The sequence below is a fragment of the Neoarius graeffei genome, chromosome 9 (assembly GCF_027579695.1).
Source record: "Neoarius graeffei isolate fNeoGra1 chromosome 9, fNeoGra1.pri, whole genome shotgun sequence".
Classification (NCBI taxonomy): Eukaryota; Metazoa; Chordata; class Actinopteri; order Siluriformes; family Ariidae; genus Neoarius; species Neoarius graeffei.
Window position 1 is genome coordinate 8,439,399 of NC_083577.1, and position 23,119 is coordinate 8,462,517.

The window sequence follows — 23,119 nt, forward strand, 5'->3', positions numbered from 1 at the left end:
GTACAGAGCATGCACACTTCAATCAATCAATCTTTTATTTCAATTACATATAAACATATAATAGACTACACGAGTCTGCAAATAGCGCACTGCTAATCAAGGCAGACTCATGTTTACAAAGAAAAAAAATGTATGAATTAATATAATACTTAAATATGTATGAAAAAGATAATAAAACATACTTGACAAATTAACAACTATTTGGTAACAAAAAGAAAAAGAGGAGGCAATACTTGTTATTCGATATAAAGGTACAGTAATATATCATTCAATAACATTGACAAAAAAAAAAAAATATATATATATATATATATATATATATATATATATATATATATATATATATATAGAGAGAGAGAGAGAGAGAGAGAGAGAGAGAGAGAGAGAGGTATATTTGTCATACTGATAATAAGTCATGCATGGTTTTAAATAATATTTAAAGTTTAAACTAAGATAAATATATATATAGCTCTTAATTATATATAGAAATAAAGTTATGTAGAAAGAGTTTGGAGATGTCAACATCATATCCATATCTACTTAAATCAGAAAAAAAGGTGGTGTCTGACTTTTTTCTTGAACGACAATTTAGATGAAGATCTTATAGAAGTTGGAATATGGTTCCATACCCTAACACCAACACGGGAAAATGAGTTCTTTTGTAGATTTGTACGAGAATACTGCGTATATAAGTTCTTGGAGTAAGATGACCTAGTGTTATAAGAATGGATTCTAGAAATAGAAGAAAATAATTTACAAATGTTTGAGGGTGCACTTTGATTAACAACATCATATATTAATTTAGAAATACATTCATAGAAAAGAAGATTTACTGGTAAAATATTGGTTTTGGAAAACAATGGAAGGGTACTTTCTCTATTATCAACAAAATGGATTAATCTTAAAGCTTGTTTTTGTAGGATTAATACTTTATTTATATGAGTTTTACAAGCCTGTCCCCAAGAACTAAGACCATATGTTAAATAAGGTTGAATCAGAGAGTGATGTAATGTCATAAGGGTATGTAGTGGAATAAAATGTCTAAGCTTGGCCAAAAGGCTGACAACCTTGCTTATTTTGTTGCAAATAAAATCAATATGAGGCTTCCAAGAAAGATTGTCATCGATTATTAAACCCAAATATTTGACATACTTTTTACGTTCAAGTGAAACAAGTTTGTTTTGAGACACTGTTTTGAGAGTATGTTATGCACAACCTGTCAACCTCGATTACAATTTCCTATCTCTGTATTGGCCTCATTTAATGTTTTAAAGTAATTATTTTTTTGACTAAAATGAATGACTAAAACTGGACTAAAACCCTTTTAGTTTTCGTCGACTAAAACTAGACCAAAACTATCAAGGATGGAATTGACTAAAATGTGACTAAAACTAATAAGCATTTCGTCCAAAAGACTAAAACTACATCAAAAATGGCTGCCAAAAACAACACTGATGGGCTGTTACCAGAGAAACAGTGATGTATTTAAACAAGCATATTGATTTAAGCCTGCGATAATTTACTTTGAGGTTATTAATGCTTATGTTAAATAATGTTAGTTAACGGAACCTTAAGAATATATGTAATATTACACTTTAATAGGAACTTGTTCTTGATTCTAAGATTCCTGTTCTTCCCAGGAGTGGAACCCAATGTGGTCTTCTGCTGTTGCTTTTCTGCTGAGATGCTTTTCGGATCACCACAGTTGTAAACAGTGATTATATGAGTTCCTATATCCTTCCTGGCAAAAAAGCTCAAACCAATCTGGCCGTTTTCATCTGACCCTCTCTTATCAACAAGACATCTGTTTCCACCCACAGAACTGTCACTCACTCTATGTTTTTTGTTTTTTGCACCATTCTATCTGTATAAACTCTAGAGACTGTTGTGTGTGGAAACCCCAGGAGATCAGCAGCTTCTGAAATACTCAAACCAGTCCATCTGGCTCAAACCAACACCCACGCCACAGTGAAAGAAAGTCACACTTTTTGAGATCACGATTTTCCCCATTCTGATATTTGAACATTGTGAACATTAACTGAAGCTCTTGATTTGCATCTGCATGACTTGATGCATCATGCTGCTGTGAAGGGATTGGTTGATTAGAGAACAGCAGAAAACAGCAGGTGGATGGAGGGGTGTTTCTAATAAAGTGGCTGGTGGGTATATATTCAACGTGCTTTCCTCTGTATGAGTGATGTTACGCTGTAATTCGGAACATTTAATCTGAAAATCCCTCGATCTTGGATCGCACAGAGGACGGTGGATTCTTTAGGTTTATTTCTTGCTGATGTCACCTTTGGCTCGATTAAGAACTGAATAAACCCAGATTTCTGCAAAGCCTCTTTGAGACAGTGTTGGTGAAAGCACTGTACAAGTAATACTGGATTAAACTGCACTGAATAGTATGAATAAAATCTGAAGCTTATACGTGTATAAAAGCATACAGATTGGTTTTCCACTGTTCTTTAAAATGTGCTGACAGTGCAGGTGGAGAAACCGTAGAAATAAATAAATGAAATAAATAAATAAATAAATAAATAAATAAATAAGGATCCAGAAACAGCCCTGCTTCCACTCCAGTGCTTGGTAAATGTGGCTCAGTATCTTTAAATGAGTCCTCTAACTGTTATTAGTGCATTTGTGAGCCCCTTGTGGGTTGTGAAGGCAGATTACCGTCCTGTCTTCCAGGGTGATGTGTTGCTAGCGTGCCGTCTGTTGACACTAATTGCCGTAATGACAAAATTGCAGCAATGGGAAGTCACACAAAAGTGTGTGCGCGAATGCGGACCATGCGTGTGTGTGTGTGTGCAGCATTCCCTGAGAGTAAGCAAGCCACTTGCCTGCCTGCTGTTTGTATCTGTTTATTTTTATGTCCACGGCCAAGCCTCCATCATGTTAATGGCGCTAACGAGATCACACCGAACGCCTGCCTGCGTCAGGCTAACAGCAGCATGCTAACAGAACCTTGCTAATAAATCATACAAACAAACGTTCCAGGCTAACACATGTATGATAACAGAGTTAGCATCTTCGCTAATAAATCAGAGTTAGCATCTTCACTAATGGATCACGCACAGGTCAGGGCTGTCCGTCTTAGGCTTTACCTCTTTGCAAGTTAACACTACGAGGCTAACTTTGAGAAGAACCAAACAGAGAAAGACTGCACAACAATATATAACAGTTATTCCATGAAATCAACTCGTACATGAGCTGATAGCCGACGAGGTGCATAGCACCGAGTCGGCTATAAGCCATGTATGACGAAATTGAGTGGAATAACTGTTTTATTCTGTCCACATTCACTGGATTTTGAGAAACTGAGTATTTTTATTTTTATTTTTTTGCAAATTCGATAAATAAAAACTTTATACAAAACGTCTGACAAAATAATTTCTGCTTAAAATGTACGGTAAATAAACCAGTGAAATGACCATAGCAATTTGTGAAAACTGTGATAATAATTATTCTTGAAAAATAAATACATTTTAAAAAGATACGTTCTCACCATAAAATACTTTTATTCCATATATTGTTGCTTATTTTTTATTTTTGGGGGTTTTGTTTTCAAATAGAGTTTTTATTTCATCCTCAGTTGGTTCAGCAAAACGCTCTGCCATTTTGTTTTTCTCCACTCATGGTACATGACCTGATATCCTAGTAGTAAAGTTAGGCATATCAGACGCTCACTGGCCATGCTGTGAAAATTGTGCATGCAGATGCTCATTTAAGTTTCAAAATCTGTCATTGCTTAACTCTTGAATAGTTTTCATGATAGAAAATATCATTAAAAAGCTTATAATCTCTGCTTTCCAAATAAATCCATCTGGTTAAGATCTGTTCAGTACTTTTGGAGTAACGGCAGGTTGAAGTCGGTACAACAGAGTAACAACTCTGCTCGCATGACGTCGGGAAACCGCTGATGCTTTTCTTTTTGAGTCACAGAAAAGCGGTCAGGCTCTCTCTCGCTCTCTCTCTCTTCTGATTTGTTTCCCACTGGATTACTTGTGAATATTAATCAGGTAACTTTTATAGGGATGTTCTCTCGCTCTCAGTTTCTGATGAAGGATTCAGCAAAATTTTCCATCTGCTAGTTTTGACGTTATGATTCACAGGAAACTTCGAAGTGAGTTTTCATAGCTTTACCTACTTACTTTTTTTCAAATCAAACTTATTCATGTGAATAAATAACTATTTTAGACTATAACTGGAGTTGTTTTGATGAAAAATATCAAGCTCTTAGTGGTCGGAATGATATTTTATAAAGCCGGAAGTCAGAAACGCGAGTGTCAATTTCAGTTCAGTTAATGTGAATTGTTTATTGGATGTGGATCAGACATTTTTTTCGAGGTTCACCTTGAAAGCTGTGAATATTCATTTAAATAATCATTTATATTATTTCATATAAACACTAGTAGGCCATACGTTTGAGCAATATAAAGCCCTACAGAGCACAAGGAGGGGATTAGAAATAGTATTTTAATATTTCTTTTTTATTGAGTGTACCGATTAAACTTTTTTAAAACCTAATTAACATAATTAATATTAATTAAATGGTGATTTGCGTAATTGGTTTTTACTCATTTTTCAAACTTTGTATTCAGTATACAATCATCTATGTGCCTGCCAATTTCCATGTAAATGTTCCATGCATTTTAACACCTAATGCTTGCTGTTATTGAGTATATTTAGAGTTTTTCAGTCAGTTTTAAGTATAAATAATATTATAAACAATATTAGGCCATAGTAATTGGAATATTATAATTGTAAATTTTATATTCTTTTGTTATGAGATTTTTAGAATATATTTTAATTCGTGGTATCCACAAGCACGTTTCTGTGAGGCGTATTTTTTTTTAGGCTTCTGCTGAATGGACTTTTGAATATCAATTAAGTAAAGATTATTATTATTTAGTTTTATTTATGTTTTTTTTTGTGATGTGATGTGATGATGTATTTATATTTATTATTTAGTTTTATTTATGGCAGCACGGTGGTGTAGTGGTTAGCGCTATCGCCTCACAGCAAGAAGGTCCTGGGTTCGAGCCCCGTGGCCGGCGAGGGCCTTTCTGTGTGGAGTTTGCATGTTCTCCCCGTGTCCGCGTGGGTTTCCTCTGGGTGCTCCGGTTTCCCCCACAGTCCAAAGACATGCAGGTTAGGTTAACTGGTGACTCTAAATTGAGCGTAGGTGTGAATGTGAGTGTGAATGGTTGTCTGTGTCTATGTGTCAGCCCTGTGATGACCTGGCGACTTGTCCAGGGTGTACCCCGCCTTTCGCCCGTAGTCAGCTGGGATAGGCTCCAGCTTGCCTGCGACCCTGTAGAACAGGATAAAGCGGCTACAGATAATGAGATGAGATGAGTTTTATTTATATGTATATGCACCCCCCCCTTTTTTATTATTATTATAGGGCACACTGTTATTGGAACCTAGCTCTTGTGTGACCCCCACCATTTTTTTAATTTTTATTTATTATTATTTTTAAATTATGTGTTTATTTATTATATCTGAGGTGGAAGCTTAATAAAATAAAATAAAAAAATAAATATCTTGAAAAAAAAGTTATTAAGAAAAAACATTTGATCTCATTCGTTAATGAGGTCCATTTTGAACCATGTGATCCTCATACAGAATATTACGGCAGTTTTCTAAAAATTAAGCCTTTTTTTCAATGTTTCATTTTTAATAGCCAATCTCAAGAATGGATAAACATTTTAATTATGTAAAAGTATGTTGTTCTGCATTCAGTTCTGAATTCAATGACAGCAGTTTCAAGCAATTTGGATTAAATTTGAATTTTCACCTGATATGCCTCGTAAAGTAGCCAATCAGAGCGTGCAATTGCTCATATCCAGTGAATGTGGTTAGAACCGAAACAGTTCTTGCTATAACACTGTTTAGTGATATGTCCTAAATTTATCAAGATCATTAAAAGGGGTCCAACTATCTTCCTCTCACTCAACAATCTCTAAGTTCGCAGTATTACAGAATCATCCAGACCATCTCTATGATACTGCGTGATGCAGCAAGCACACATCGGACTGTGGATCTGGAAAGTTCTGGATCTCTGAGTGCTGTAGTCGGCTCCATGCTCAGACCCTCTGGCTTTCTCGCTTCAGTCTTCACCACATTAATTATATATACAGCACACAGGAGCAAGACTGAAGTGGTTTCAAAACAGAAATCCTTACAGTCCATCCATGGATCCACCAAACCATTTTTCGACTTCCTCACTTTTCCCAGCGTACCTCTGACATCACATACTATTCTGTACATTATTCTGCATACCAATATACGAGGGTAAGTCAAAAAGTTCTAAGACAAATAAAAAAAAAAATTTATTTATGAAAATAACAAAGCTATTTCTCTACATATCCCCCATTTAAGTCTAAACACTTCTGCAGGTGGTGTTTCCATCGGAGAATTCCTTCTTCGTAGAATTCTGGAGGATGTCTTTCACACCTTTTGAAATTATAACATCTTAGAACTTTTTGACTTACCCTCGTATATACGGTATATACCCTCACCAGCCACTTTAATTGGAACTTGTTGTTGATTCCAACATTCCTGTTCTTGGTTGCAGGAGTGGAACCCAGTGTGTTCTTCTGCTGTTGCATTCCGAGATGCTTTTCTGATCACCACAGTTGTACAGAGTGATTATATGAGTTACTATATCCTTCCTGGCAAAAAAATCTCAAACCTATCTCTTCATTTTCCTCTGACCTCTCTTATCAACAAGGCATTTGTTTCTACCCATAGAACTATCACTCACTCACTTGATGTTTTTTTGTTTTTCACACCATTCTGTGTAAACTCTAGAGACTGTTGTGTATGAAAACCCCAGGAGATCAGCAGTTTCTGAAATACTCAAACCAGTCCATCTGGCTCAAACCAACACCCATGCCACAGTGAAAGTCACACTTTGAGATCACACATTTTCCCATTCTGATGTTTGAACATTGTGAACATGAACTGAAGCTCTTGATTTGGATCTGCATGACTTTATGCATCAAGGGATTGGCTGATTAGAGAACTGCAGAAAACAGCAGGTGGATATATGGGTGTTCCTGAAAGAAACTGCTCTTCAAGCCTTGTGTTTCAGGAGGTGAGGGGGGAAGGACATGCTATGGTCCGAGAGAGAGAGAGAGAGAGAGAGAGAGAGAGAGAGAGTTTGTCTGCATCATTTCAGCTTCTTTGAAACTTCATGCAGCAGATCAAAGTGTACCACTTCCTTGGGACAGAAGTGGAAAGAAGTGAGAGAAAGTGAAAGGGAAGAGAAACATCCCTCACCTTTCACTTTCTCTTCTTCTCTTCCTTACACTCTCCGTGAAGTCACATTCTTCCAGCAGAGCGTCACTGATTATGGAAATGTGTTCTCTTGAATTCCTGACTCTCAGGGCAGCATGGTGGTGTATTGGTTAGCACTGTCACCTCACAGCAAGAAGGTTCTGGGTTCGACCCCAGTGGATGACGGAGGCCTTTCTGTGTGGAGTTTGCATGTTCTTCCTGTGTCTGCATGGGTTTCCTCTGGGTGCTCCGGTTTCCCCCACAGTCCAAAGACATGCGGGTTAGGTTAATTGGTGGCTCTAAATTGACCGTAGGTGTGAATGTGAATGGTTGTTTGTCTCTATGTGCCAGCCCTGTGATGACCTGGCGACTTGTCCAGGGTGTACCCTGCCTCTCGCCCACAGTCAGTTGGTATAGGCTCCAGCTTCCCCTGCGACCCTGCATAGGATAAGCAGTTATGGATAATGGATGGATAGATGGATGAATCTCTCTAAACAGGCTGAGGAAGCTTCATACCATACTGCAATGATTCTCAATGCAGACTGTTGATTCATCTTCCATAAGAGCAGCTCTGCATTTCGTATATTTTGGATGTCTCCAGTGTCAGAGTTTTAACAGTAACAGACCGAGATTAAGCAGTTACTTGAAGTTTTCTGACACAGCAAAGTCTTCAGAACTTTGTCAGGGTTTGCAGTTTCTTTGTAACATGACAAGCTGAGAAGAGAGATGCTCCTGAATAGTAGGGTGTTCAGGTGATTTTTTTTCTGAGGGTGAGCATACTGTATGTTGAATAAGCTATTATTTGCATTCTACAGGGTATCATGAACTCAGCAAGAAAGAATGAGATATTTATGTTAAAAATAGACAAAGATATGAGGATTTCTGTTCTGCAGAAAGGCACGGGCACAATGACACTCTCCAGCATAGGGAAATGGGCCCCATTTTGGTGATTTGGAGTCATTATTTTTAATTTCTTAATAATTTCTTAATAATTTCTTAATTTTGGCCAACCAAATAATGACACCAAATCCCGTATCATTCCCACCACCTCCTTCTGTTCTTTCTCTGCCTTCTTTTGTTTCTGTAATTATTTTTCCTTCCAAATGGTCATGTGGTGTTGTTTGATTTGCTTCTCTCATTCAAGGAATGTGAAGGAATGTGAGCTTCCCTTTCTTGCATGCATCATCGAGTGCATCACGCAAGGTCATGGATGAATCTAATGTCAGAAAAGCAGCGTTGTTTGCGGTCATTTCCAGGAGACCTTTTTTGCATTTTATCCGAACAGTTTGTGGTAATGCATGTAAAAGCCTGTAAAATTGTATAATCTCAGTGAGGTTTAAGCATTTTTCATCAATAATATCCTGAAATCAAAGAAATTATGTCATGAATCAGCTATATTCCAACCTACTTCCCCCACAAGGATAATTTTAGATGAACCTCATTAATACTCTGATAGGACAGGGTCACATAACCTTTCTTATGAGGAAATTATCATGGTATATCCCCGGAATTCCCCTGGAAACTCCATTTACAAACACCTCAATCCAAAGCATCACCAAAACTCGGCTTAAATATACCAATTCGCTCGCTGGCGTGATAATTTGTGACATCACTGAGTATCCTATGAATGGTGCGACAGCAAAGCATTTACCCTATCACCAGCAGCTCAGGAATTCCCAACAGTGCAACAGATACCTGCAGCAGGGAGCCAAAGGGTGTCTGGATGGGAGGGGCATACTCAATTTCCCTTGTCAATCAGAGCAACACGGGCGGCACGGTGGTGTAGTGGTTAGCGCTGTCGCCTCACAGCAAGAAGGTCCGGGTTTGAGCCCTGGGGCCGGCGAGGGCCTTTCTGTGTGGAGTTTGCATGTTCTCCCCGTGTCCGCGTGGGTTTCCTCCAGGTGCTCCGGTTTCCCCCACAGTCCAAAGACATGCAGGTTAGGTTAACTGGTGACTCTAAATTGACCGTAGGCGTGAATGTGAGTGTGAATGGTTGTCTGTGTCTATGTGTCAGCCCTGTGATGACCTGGCGACTTGTCCAGGGTGTACCCCACCTTTCGCCCGTAGTCAGCTGGGATAGGCTCCAGCTTGCCTGCGACCCTGTAGAAGGATAAAGCGGCTAGAGATAATGAGATGAGATGAGATGAGATGAGATGAATCAGAGCAACACTAGACAATGTTGGTGTCCGTGAGCTTGTGTATGCAGAAGAGGGTAGATAGCACTTTTCTTAGTGTGTCTTATGCTGCCTTGTGGCACAACATGGGCAGCAGCTGAGGAACAAAACAAGGGACGTAAGCCTTTATTTGTCACATGTACAATCAAGCACACAGTGAAATTTAACCCATCTGAAGCAGTGAACACCCACATACCCAGAGCAGTGGGCAACTATGCTACAGCACCCAGGGAGCAGTTGTGGGTTAGGTGCCCTTGCTCAAGGGCACTTCAGCCCAACCTCAGGTCATGGCTGCCTAATTGCATATCTTTGGACTGTGGGGGAAACCCACGCAGACATGGGGAGAACATGCAAACTCCACACAAAAGGCCCCCATCAGCTGCTGGGCTCGAACCCAGAACCTTCTTGCTATGAGGCAACAGTGCTAACCACTACACCACTGTGCCGCTTCATGGGTCTTGGAGGAAGCACCCTTCACCCTGGGTTGGTAGGTGGGAATTGGCAAGTGAGCAAATTTGATTTGATCTGATTGTGTGCATTTTTACTATTGTTCAGATTCAGTCAGTGGATTTAAGGCACAGACTGGGTGTGGATGCAAGAGCAAGGTTCTAGCGAGTGAAGCAGAGAAACTGCTTTTGACAAACTGAAATCAAAGTCGACAAGCAGGCAAAGTATCAAGCGATCAGCAGAAACACTCAACAAAACAAACAGATGGTCAACACCGTAAAAGCATGAACACAAACACAGGGTTCTAACTAAACCAAAATATCAGTGTAGTAGCACCAGTCATAGCGACCAGGGGTTCGGGGGCCACCTTAGGCCCCTGAAAGCTCACAGGTTCTACATGCTTGGAGATGCATTCTAGTGCATTACTTGGCACTTGCAGGCCTCACTGAAAGTCATTCTTTTTTTGGTAGTATGAATGAGATTTTTTTTTTCCCAAAAAAAGTTGCTGTGATCGTTTTTGATTGAAGACTTATTTTAATGGGGTTTATTATATTATTATAGTGGTTAGCACTATCGCCTCACAGCAAGAAGGTCCTGGGTTTCGAGTCCAGCAGCCAGTGAGGGCCTTTCTGTGTGGAGTTTTTGCATGTTCTCCCCATGTCTGTGTGGGTTTCCTCCGGGTGCTCTGGTTTCCTCCACAGTCCAAAGACATGCCGGTTAGGTTAATTGGTGGATCCAAATTGATCGTAGGTGTGAATGTGAGTGTGAATGGTTGTTTGTCTCTGTGTCAGCCCTGCGATAACTTGGTGACTTGTCCAGGGTGTACCCTGCCTCTTGCCCATAGTCAGCTGGGATAGGCTCCAGCTTGTCCGTGACCCTATAGAACAGGATAAGTGGCTACAGATAATAGATGGACTTATTATAATTAATATTCAACTATATTAGTGACATATTTATGGAATAAGAATAAAACAACCAGTTTTGAAATGAAACAAACACTTCACAAGAGCATGGCTCAACACAGGAGAGCCAGTTCCTCAGGCCAGGATTCTGTGGTCTATCTTCATCTCAATAACAAAGGACACTCGTTTCAGGACTGCAATGTACGCATTCTAGTCAGAGAAGACCAGTGGTTTGAAAGAGGAGTAAAAGAAGCCATCTTTGGCTACATCCACACGACAACGGCAACGAGATGTTATTTAAAAATATATCGCGTCCAAATGGGCAACGATCAGTAAAATATCAGGTCCATATGGCAACGCAACGCTTGCTGAAAACAATGCAATACACATGCCACACCTCTAGGGGCGCTGTAAGACAGTCCCTTCGGAGACACCAGAACAATAGAAGAAGTAAGGACGCATGCGCATAAACTATTATGCGCGAGACTTCATATTAGCCACAAAGTCAGGAAAATCTATTCGTAAAATTACATTATAATGACCAAATACAATGAAAAGTATTTTTCCAGTCTCACCTGTGAAAGGTAATCCCATGTGATCTCGTTTGGATGGCAAACCTGTTGGTACAGTTAAACACAGCTAATCTTTATTCTCCGCTTTGACCTATCCAATATGGCAGCGAGGATGACGTATGATTCTACGCGGAAGGCGGCGTCTTTAATGGTCCGGAATAAATTGAATACTACACGTTGATGGATTAATTTGTTGTTTCTCACCTGTGAAAGGTAATCCCATGTGATCTCGTTTGGACGGTAAACTTGTTGGTACAGTTAAACGCAGCACATGAATCTTTATTCTCCACTTTGACCTATCCAATATGGCGGCGAGGATGACGTATGATTCTACGCAGAAGGCGGCGTCTTTAATGGTCCAGAATAAATTGAATACTACACGTTGATGGATTAATTTGCTCCTCTACGCCCTTTTTGAGGAATGTACTGTAGGACTAAAACCAACATCTGAAGAGGTGAGATCGCTCCTTTTTCCCCCTATTTTTGCTGGCGGGATTGACTCTGCCCTAAGGGCAGAGTCTCTCTCTCTCTCTCACTTTGCATCATTACACAATAAATATTCACAGTGAAAATATTTTGTAAGCGCGTTTCATGAACCAAGTTATAGGATTTGTTGACAACTCGCATTGCATCGCAATGAGAAGATCATTGGCACTACTGGTGTTAAGAATCAGACCATTTCATAAATGAATATTTTGCTGTAGAGCTGCAGTGTTTGTACAATTGCATGTTTTTGCTTCACTATTACTGTCACTATTCTGCTTCTTGCATTACTACTGTGAACTAACACTGAACATAATAATAATACAGTGGTGCTTGAAAGTTTGTGAACCCTTTAGAATTTTCTATATTTCTGCATAAATATGACCTAAAACATCATCAGATTTTCACACAAGTCCTAAAAGTAGATAAAGAGAACCCAATTAAACAAATGAGACAAAAATACTATACTTGCTCATTTATTTATTGAGGGAAATGATCCAATATTACATATCTGCAAGTGGCAAAAGTATGTGAGCCTCTAGGATTAGCAGTTAATTTGAAGGTGAAATTAGAGTCAGGTGTTTTCAATCAATGGGATGACAATCAGGTGTGAGTGGGCACCCTGTTTTATTTAAAGAACAGGGATCTATCAAAGTCTGATCTTCACAACACATGTTTGTGGAAGTGTATCATGACACGAACAAAGGAGATTTCTGAGGACCTCAGAAAAAGCGTTGTTGATGCTCATCAGGCTGGAAAAGGTTACAAAACCATCTCTGGAGAGTTTGGACTCCACCAATCCACAGTCAGACAGATTGTGTACAAATGGAGGAAATTCAGGACCATTGTTCACCTCCCCAGGAGTGGTTGACCAACAAAGATCACTCCAAGAGCAAGGCGTGTAATAGTTGGTGAGGTCACAAAGGACCCCAGAGTAACTTCAAATCAACTGAAGGCCTCTCTCACATTGGCTAATGTTAATGTTCATGAGTCCACCATCAGAAGAACACTGAACAACAATGGTGTGCATGGCAGGGTTGCAAGGAGAAAGCCACTGGTCTCCAAAAAGAACATTGCTACTCGTCTGCAGTTTGCTAAAGATCACATGGACAAGCCAGAAGGCTACTGGAAAAATGTTTTGTGGACGGATGAGACCAAAATAGAACTTTTTGGCTTAAATGAGAAGTGTTATGTTTGGAGAAAGGAAAACACTGCATTCCAGCATAAGAACCTTATCCCATCTGTGAAACATGGTGGTGGTAGTATCATGGTTTGGGTCTGTTTTGCTGCATCTGGGCCAGGACGGCTTGCCATCATTGATGGAGCAATGAATTCTGAATTATACCAGTGAATTCTAAAGGAAAATGCCAGGACATCTGTCCATGAACTGAATCTCAAGAGAAGGTGGGTCATGCAGAAAGACAACGGCTCTAAGCACACAAGCCGTTCTACCAAAGAATGGTTGAAGAAGGATAAAGTTAATGTTTTGGAATGGCCAAGTCAAAGTCCTGACCTTAATCCAATGGAATTGTTGTGGAAGGACCTGAAGCGAGTAGTTCATGTGAGGAAACCCACCAACATCCCAGAGCTGAAGCTGTTCTGTACGGAGGAACGGGCTAAAATTCCTCCAAGCCGGTGTGCAGGACTGATCAACAGTTACCAGAAACGTTTAGTTGCAGTTATTGCTGCACAAGGGGGTCACACCAGATACTGAAAGCAAAGGTTCACATACTTTTGCCACTCACAGATATGTAATATTGGATCATTTTCCTCAATAAATAAATGATCAAGTATAATATTTTTGTCTCATTTGTTTAACTGGGTTCTCTTTATCTACTTTTAGGACTTGCGTGAAAATCTGATGATGTTTTAGGGCATATTTATGCAGGAATATAGAAAATTCTAAAGGGTTCACAAACTTTCAAGCACCACTGTAATAATAATAATAATAATAATAATAATAATAATATCCAAGCTCGTGTTTCACTCTCACTAGTGCTCTGTAAGGCTTTTTCCTGGTGATATCCTGGTGATATTCTTTACACTTCTACCCGGCGTGAAGCACTCACAGTCATGTGGTTGTGACATCATCGTAAACAAATCCGTTCTATTCATCCAGACGACTTCACAACGGCAACGTTGCCAGATCTTTCCACTCTGGAACCTGTTCTCAAAAACATTGCGTTTTGGGCACCCAAAACGCCGGTGCCGTGTGGACGCCAGGCCTAAACAATAAGCAATTGTATCGGAGTCACCTGAATCCGTTGCAGTGTGGACAGGGCCTTTGTCAACCTCGAATGACCATCACTGAACAGAGGAGGTGGTCTGAGACACCACTTACCTGGAACTCCCCACTAGTCAGACAGAACTGAAGAAGCCTTTTGGATCAGAGGTGAAATATCTTCAAGAATTTCAAGCAAGTCCAGTTGCCTTCTTTAGCACCTACATTAAAGCGACCAGTTGATGTTCACCAAGTGTCACCTTTATTTTCAGCTTCAGCCATTCAATTACAATATATGACTATCCAGATCTAACTCATATCATACCTTCCCCTAATGACCGTTACTCTGATGGTTTCAGTGCACCGTTTTGTGTCATTAAAAAAGATAAAAAAAATTAAAAATTAAAAAATTGCCGGGGACCAGCACATATTACGTGCATGTCGCTAAGCGCCTCTTAACACGGATGGGACTTTACGGCGAACGCAACATAATGACCGAGGTAAAGCAGCATGATCAGTGACAATCTCCACACGGAACTACTTGGGCAGTTATGCACTAGGCGCTTACGTGGACAGGGAGTGGAGTATGTCCAAATGTAGAACATTTGCATGGCAGTGCACCATCACCACCACATGGGGATAACAAGAGAAAATTAAACAAAAGACTACATTTTCAAGATTGACAAGTCTTTTTATTCATGTAGCAGCAACTTTTACAGGCGTGTCGGCAATATTGTGGGCGTAGTGGTAAGGAAACAGTGCATATTAGACTAATACACTGAAAGGCCAAGTTAGAACCCTGAAACAAACATCAGTAGCATCACTAGTGCAATGCTAATGGCAATACTTTGCAAAAAATCTGCTGTTAATTTATGTAAAGTGCACTGATTGTAAACAGATGGTTCTGATTAAAAGTCTGTGGAACTAGACCTCGCTACCAGATCATGTGAAAGGTCATGGTGAAGGTGTGTGGTTAATTGTTTGGCTGAGGAAATGGGGTTGGTTTGTTGGGGTCAAAGATGCGACAAAACTAATAGGTATGAAAGTACTCTGGAACTCAAAAGAAAGCTGTAGCATCTTACCAGTGATTTCTCTAACAGTGCGGAACACGTTGAGTTTCTCTGGATCCAAAGCCTCAATGTTGTGGTATACATCACTGCCAAAAGGGCAAAAAAGAGAAACATAAGCACAGAGGAGAAAAAAAAAGGGATTTTATGATACAAAAATACTCTGAGCATATTTTGGAACAAGGTTATCACTATCCTAAAGTCTGGGTGAGCAGAATCGCAACTTTTAATAAGCAGTCTCCAAAAAGATACAGAGCTTGAAGTGGGCACATGTGTGGGCTAGGTTAACAAAACCAAAATCTAGCAAATAAACATAACCATACAGGACAAATTACTACAGGTTTTTACTCTACCCACATTCACTGGATATGAGCAATCACATGCTCTGATTGGCTACTCTACTACTAGGCTATCAGCTCATATACCATGAGTAGAGAAAAACAAAATGGTGGAGTGTGTTGCTGGACCAACCGAGGATGAAATAAAAAACTCTACTCGCAAACAAAACCCCCAAAAATAGCAACGAAACAAAATATAGAATGAAAATATTGATAGTAAGGGGGCAGCACGGTGGTGTAGTGGTTAGCGCTGTCGCCTCACAGCAAGAAGGTCCTGGGTTCGGGGCCGGCGAGGGCCTTTCTGTGTGGAGTTTGCATGTTCTCCCCGTGTCCGCGTGGGTTTCCTCCGGGTGCTCCGGTTTCCCCCACAGTCCAAAGACATGCAGGTTAGGTTAACTGGTGACTCTAAATTGACCGTAGGTGTGAATGTGAGTGTGAATGGTTGTCTGTGTCTATGTGTCAGCCCTGTGATGACCTGGCGACTTGTCCAGGGTGTACCCCGCCTTTCGCCCATAGTCAGCTGGGATAGGCTCCAGCTTGCCTGCGACCCTGTAGAAGGATAAAGTGGCTAGAGATAATGAGATGAGATATTGATAGTAAGACCATATCTTTTAAAAAAAATTTTCAAGAATTATTATCATCGCATTTTTCACAAATTGCTACTGACATTTCACCGGTTTGTTTACATTCTAAGCAGAAATTATTTTGTTGGATGTTTTGTATAAAGCTTTTATTTATTGAATTTGAAAAAAAAAAATGTGATACTGTATGTCTCAAAATCCAGTGAATGTGGATAGAATACAACAGTTATTCCACGAAATTGAGTTGTACATGAGCTGATAGCCGACGAGGCGCATAGCACCGAGCTCATCAGCTCATCTACAACTCGATTTCGTGGAATAACTGTTAAATATCTAAGGATATCATCGAGACCCAAAGTAAGACCACCACTGGCTATCTACAGTTTGGCTTGATGATTACTGTCGTCCTGGTGTTCTCATTATCAGGCAGTACTCTTTAAAATACAGTACATGTTATGATTTAAATCTGGAATCCATCATTAAAATAGCCTTCATAAGCATTCTTGGTTCTACGGTGGTACATTGATGGATTGATTCGAGGGTGGGCAGGGCAAACACAAAACATGTGATGGATAGCTGATGTATATCTATAAAGTGTGACGGATGCGATAGATGATAAAATGGCCAATGAGGTAGGTATAACTAATAAACTGGCAGCTCAGGGTATTGTTTCTATTTTATTGTACATCTTGTAAAATCAGCAACTGCCAAGTCAAATCCCTTGTAATTCTGTACTACCCAGCCAATAAAACAGATCAGTCTGACAGAACAGAACAGCGAGGTGAAACGCTGTAGAAAGAGAGAAGTGAGAGAAGTAAAATAAAGCATCTCGAAGAGAGTGTGTTTGTCCTGAATGACTGTGTGGTGTTAAGCCTCGGTGTAAAAAGCAGCTCCTGCACCTCAGGGTCAGACGCTGTATCCACACAGCCCTTTTTCCCTCTTCACTGTGTACATCATTGCACTTTTTACACTCCCATGACATGACAGCTTCTCAGTCTAGACCAGCTTCATCATATTCTGTATGGCTTTCATCAGGATCCATTAGTTTCAGTATTATCGAGGCGGATTCTAGCTTTTGTTGCTTGTTGATTTCTTACTTTTAACACACTTTCAACTTCACCAAGTTAGAATACTTTCATATATGTAGTGTTTTGTCTGTTCGAATCAAACCTTGGTGCGTTCTTTCTGCACATATTAAAACTGCATGGCTTCGTAGTAAAAGAGCCTGGGTGCAAAACTGACCTGCTGGCACTCCAGACCTGTCTCCTGTTTAAAACATTTGGTGTGTTACAGTATGAAGCGCAAAATATGACAAAGAAGACCCTGAACTGTTGAGCAGCTGAAACTGTATATCAGGCAAGAATGGGGTAACATTTCACTTCTCTTTCAAAACTACAGCACTTGGTCTCCTCAGTTATAGTACCAAACGTTTACAGAGTCAAGTAAAGTCAAGTTTATTTTTATAGCGCTTTTAACAATAGATATTGTCGCAAAGCAGCTTTACAGAATTTTAATGACTTTAAACATGAGCTAATTGTATCCCTAATCTATCCCCAATGAGCAAGCCTGTGGCGATGGTGGCAAGGAAAAATTCTCTCAGACGACATGAGGAAGAAACCTCGAGAGGAACCAGATTCAAAAGGGAACCCATCCTCATTTGGGTGATAACAGACAATTAATGTTCGGGAATCAGGCACAGACTCAGCATTTAAGTCTAGGCTGAAAACATCTGTTTAGTCAAGCCTTTTGTTAATGGTGTTTACGAGGTAAAGGTGTAGATCTAGAGGGTCCTCAGACATAGAGTGTTTTGGTAAACTGGGATGTATGGATGCTGTCCCACTCGCTTGCTCACTCAAGTTTGTTGACGGTATAGTGGCTGGCTGCTTTATGTCCCGGGGATCCCTCATGCCTGTGTTACCTTCTGGCTCTCCCCTTTTAGTTATGCTGTCATAGTTAGTTGCCGGAGTCCCTGCTTGTACTCGGTGCAATATGTATACTGTTCCTACTTATTCAGGTGACATTGGGCATACCTAACAACCTGTGTTTTCTTTCCCTCCCTCCCCCTCCCAAAAAAAAAATCTGTCCCTCTGAGTTACATGGAGTCAACAGGAAACCTTTTGGTGGAGAGGGTGGAGACCTCGACTGGCTATCGTAGCCTGCAGGGAATCGGCCGTCAGACATTCTGTCGCATGTCCCAGACCCGGTGAAATGTAACTGAATTGTCTTGGCCAGCCCTAAGGGTCCCATCTGCATCTCATCATTGCTGAGGAGTGTGCTCCCATCACCCAATCAAGCATCCAGCCAGAGCAGGTCATGATATTTTTTACCATATTAACATGCCATTGTTGTGTGTTATGCCTGATGTCAAGACTCTCGTCTCTGCGAGCCTACCACACAGACTTAATACTTGTGTCATTTTTAGGGCATACCTAACAACCTGTGTTTTCTCCCCCCCCCCCCCCCCCCCCATCTGTCCCTCTGGGTTGCATGTTGGTCCTGGGATTGAGATGCTGGCCTCGTCTGCCCCTTGGACCTGCTTGGTCCATCCTGCTGCCCTGTGTCTGGTCGGAGTTTTATCGCATCGCTCCTGTGAAGGACGGCCCCATGAGGACAGTTGAGGGTTATACCTGGAGGATGCTCTGGACTCTTACAGTAATGCTTTTATGGCTGAGGACTACAGTTGACTTGCTAACTTTAGGACTGCAGTTGTCATGAACAGTTTTGCACTCAAGTTTCCATCAATGAAGAGTTACAACATCAACGAAACTGTCTTCATGTTAAAATTGTTAATGTTATAGTCATGCTGTCTGTTGTTGCCCAAATGAGGATGGGTTCCCTTTTGAGTCTGGTTCCTCTCGAGGTTTCTTCCTCATGGCGTCTGAGGGAGTTTTTCCTTGCCACCGTCGCCACAGGCTTGCTCATTGGGGATCGATTAGGGACAAAATTAGCTCATGTTTTAAGTTGTTCAAATTCTGTAAAGCTGCTTTGCGACAATGTGTATTGTTAAAAGCGCTATAGAAATAAACTTGACTTGACAATGTAATTATAACATTAACAGTTTTAACATGAAGTCTGTTTTGTGGAAGTTATAAACTCTTCATTTGAGTGTTGTTAAAAGGAGATGTGATGCAACACAGTGGTAAACATGCCCCTGTCCCAACTTTTTTGAAACATGTTGCTGTCATCAAATTCAAATTGAGCATATTTTTTTTCAAAAAACCAATAAAATTTCTCAGTTTCAACATTTGATATGATGTTTTTATACTAGTTTCAATGAAATACAGGGTTTACATGATTTGCAAATCATCGCATTCTGTTTTTATTTACAGTTTACACAGCGTCCCAACTTTTTTGGAATTTGGGTTGTACTTGGCAGTTCAGAACACAGGAGTCACACTCAGGTGTGGACCAAAACAACCTGTCTCAGAGATTCTGAGTGAGGTTTCCCCGGTATGCTTCGTACTTGATGAGGAAGTGATTCGAATCTAATTCGAATTGACTGCATGAAGTGAATCTAACATGCCGAGTGGTTTGGGGTGCATTTCAGTTTCTATGCACGAGCCACTAAACTGACACAAAGTGAGCCAAAAAACAAGTGTAGCACTGCAAAAATGTGAATCATATGTGAATCATTTCACAGGTTCACTGAGGTCAGGGGATTTTTGTGACATTGACACACTTGAAAAAGGTTAGTTTGGATTATGGTGTTGCGGTATTCCTAACCTATCTACATGACAAAGTTTTTAAATTATTTTGTCATTTAATTATGTGTTGTGTGAAACGACAATGATGTGTTATGGCAAACGAATCAAAAGAATCAATTTTACTCTGATTCAGAGTCATCTAATAAATGGGGGTGTGAAAGGATTCTCCAGCTATTGACTTGAAACTTTGAAAATTTATTTGATGAGAGTACACCAAAAAAGGTTCTTCAAGCGTTCTTTAAAAGTTCTACTTGGATACAGTGTGATTTCGAAACCTTTGTAGCCTTCTATACTGATCTGTTATGGCAGGAGTGTCAAACTCAAGTGATTCACACTTACTGATTCAGCTGTCCAGGTGAGAAAAACAACTGTGATTCTGATGAATTGTTTTTAGACATGAGTATGACTTTCATGAAGCGCACTACAAAGGTGCTGACTTTAACCTGTGTTTCTACCACCGGCTGCGGTAAAAAAAACAGAGTGCACATACAGAGGTGCTTGAAAGTTTGCGAACCTTTTAGAATTTTCTATATTTCTGCATAAATATGACGTAAAACAGCATCAGATTTTCACACAAGTCTTAAAAGTAGATAAAGAGAACCCAGTTAAACAAATGAGACAAAAATATTATACTTGGTCATTTATTTATTGAGGAAAATGATCCAATATTACATATCTGTGAGTGGCAAAAATATGTGAACCTCTAGGATTAGCAGTTAATCTGAAGGTGAAATTAGAGTCAGGTGTTTTCAATCAATGTGACGACAATCAGGTGTGAGTGGGCACCCTGTTTTATTTAAAGAACAGGGATCTATCAAAGTCTGATCTTCACAACACATGTTTGTGGAAGTGTATCACAGCACGAACAAAGGAGATTTCTGAGGACTTCGTAAAAAAGCATTGTTGATGCTCATCAGGCTGGAAAAGATAACAAAACGATCTCTAAAGAGTTTGGACTCCACCAATCCACAGTCAGACAGATTGTGTACAAATGGAGGAAATTCAAGACCATTGTTACCCTCCCTAGGAGTGGTCGACCAACAAAGATCACTCCAAGAGGACCCCAGGGTAACTTCTAAGCAACTGAAGGCCTCTCTCACATTGGCTAATGTTAATGTTCATGAGTCCACCATCAGGAAAACACTGAACAACAGTGGTGTGCATGGCAGGGTTGCAAGGAGAAAGCCACTGCTCTCCAAACAGAACATTGCTGCTCGTCTGCAGTTTACTAAAGATCACATGGACCAGCCAGAAGGCTATTGGAAAAATGTTTTGTGGACGGATGAGACCAAAATAGAACTTTTTTGTTTAAATGAGAAGCATTATGTTTGGAGAAAGGAAAACCCTGCATTCCAGCCTTATCCTTACCTTATCTAGATGAACTTTATCCCATCTGTGAAACATGGTGGTGGTAGTATCATGGTTTGGGCATGTTTTGCTGCATCTGGGCCAGGACCATTTGCCATCATTGATGGAACAATGCATTCTGAATTATACCAGCGAATTCTAAAGGAAAATGTGAGGACATCTGTCCATGAACTGAATCTCAAGAGAAGGCGGGTCATGCAGCAAGACAACGACCCGAAGCACACAAGTCGTTCTACCAAAGAATGGTTAAAGAAGAATAAAGTTAATGTTTTGGAATGGCCAAGTCAAAGTCCTGACCTTAATCCCATGGAAATGTTGTGGAAGGACCTGAAGTGAGCAGTTCATGTGAGGAAACCCACCAACATCCCAGAGTTGAAGCTGTTCTGTACGGAGGAACGGGCTAAAATTCCTCCAAGCCGGTGTGCAGGACTGATCAATAGTTACCGGAAACATTTAATTGCAGTTATTGCTGCACAAGGGGGTCACACCAGATACTAAAAGCAAAGGTTCACATACTTTTGCCACTCAGATATGTACTATTGGATCATTTTCCTCAATAAATAAATGGCAAATTATAATATTTTTGTCTCATTTGTTTAACTGGGTTCTCTTTATCTACTTTTAGGACTTGTGTGAAAATCTGATGATGTTTTAGGTCATATTTATGCAGAAATATAATAAATTCTAAAGGGTTTACAAACTTTCAAGCACCACTGTATATGGCTACAATATGGATGTCTAAGTAAAATAAATAAGTAAAATCAAGTAAGTATAAAAAATGTATTAGTGCTATAATCTTGTGATTAGTGTTATGGATTAAAACTGTGCTAATCTGCGGTGGTTAGAGAACAGCTCTCACCCTTTGATTCCTGTGATGAGGAACACCAGGTTGCCATTGATCTTAGTGCAGTTGATAAACCTGTCGATGTTGCTGGAGTCAACAGTCTGAGCCGTCTGCAGACTCGCCGTCCCGATTCCATCACATGCTGCAAGACACAAACACACACATTATATACAGGCCTGTGCAAAAGTCTTCAGCACATGTAAAGAAATGCTGTAGATCAAAAATGGCTTAAAAATAATGAAATTAAATGTTCCAACATAAAAAAAAAACCTATAAACAGTTGATATTTGGTGTGAGACGACTCTTTGCTTGAAAAAAAAATAGTAGTCTCAGGTCCAATGAGTGCAGTTTTATAAGGAAATGAGCTGTAGGTTTTACTGAGCATCTTGCAGAACCAGCCACCGTTCTTCTGGACACTTTGTCACACTTGCGTCTTAATTTTGCACCAAAACCCAGTAGCCTTTGTTATAGGTTTTTTTTTTTAATCAGAAAAGCAGTCTAATGTAATATGCTGCTCAGATACAAACTTTTTTTTTCTCTGTAACATTTAATTTTGTACTGGAAAACGAACATTAGGAACTCTCCAGTGTTTCTGAACTGTCTCGATAATGTAGAAGACATAAAATAGAAATCTATAACAAAGTTTGTATGAAAAAAATAGGGTGCCTAAGACTTTTACACAGTATTGTATATATAATTTAAAATAAGTCTGTACCAGTATAAATTTTATTTTATACTGAGTAGAGAAGAAGGGGTAGATAAAGTGACTTGGCGTTTTTGGGCACCTTTCGGGCTTTAGGGCAGATTTTATGTTAAAAGGAAAATTACACAGTGTGATTCAGGTCTGTTGGCACCTTTGGGGAAATTTTATGTTACATAGATTGTGTTTTATATTTGTATTCATACCTTTGGAGCAGATCTTAGGTTAACAGAATGATTGCAGACTAGAGTTCAGGTGTGTGTGAGTACCTTCAGAGCAGATTTTGGTTGACTGGATAGGTACACAATTTCAAGTCAAGTCAAGTCAAGTCAAGTCAACTTCTCATCTCATCTCATTGTCTGTAGCCGCTTTATCCTGTTCTACAGGGTCGCAGGCAAGCTGGAGCCTATCCCAGCTGACTACGGGCGAAA

At 39.9% G+C, this 23,119-nt stretch overlaps 1 protein-coding gene across 3 annotated transcripts in view; it reads right to left on the reverse strand.

The window, feature by feature from the left end:
* The window catches only part of LOC132891447 (receptor tyrosine-protein kinase erbB-4-like), a 962,854-nt gene that overhangs the window by 199,702 nt on the left and 740,033 nt on the right, over positions 1-23,119 (reverse strand). For all 3 annotated transcript variants that reach the window (XR_009655323.1, XR_009655322.1, XM_060928997.1), the window contains exons 9-10: positions 22,004-22,130; positions 15,169-15,242 (exon numbers count right to left, since the gene is read on the reverse strand). Coding sequence is in view for 1 of the 3 variants with exons in the window: in XM_060928997.1 (XP_060784980.1) it covers positions 15,169-15,242; positions 22,004-22,130 (201 nt within the window). In the remaining 2 variants the exon portion in view is untranslated. The remainder of the gene's footprint in view (positions 1-15,168; positions 15,243-22,003; positions 22,131-23,119) is intronic.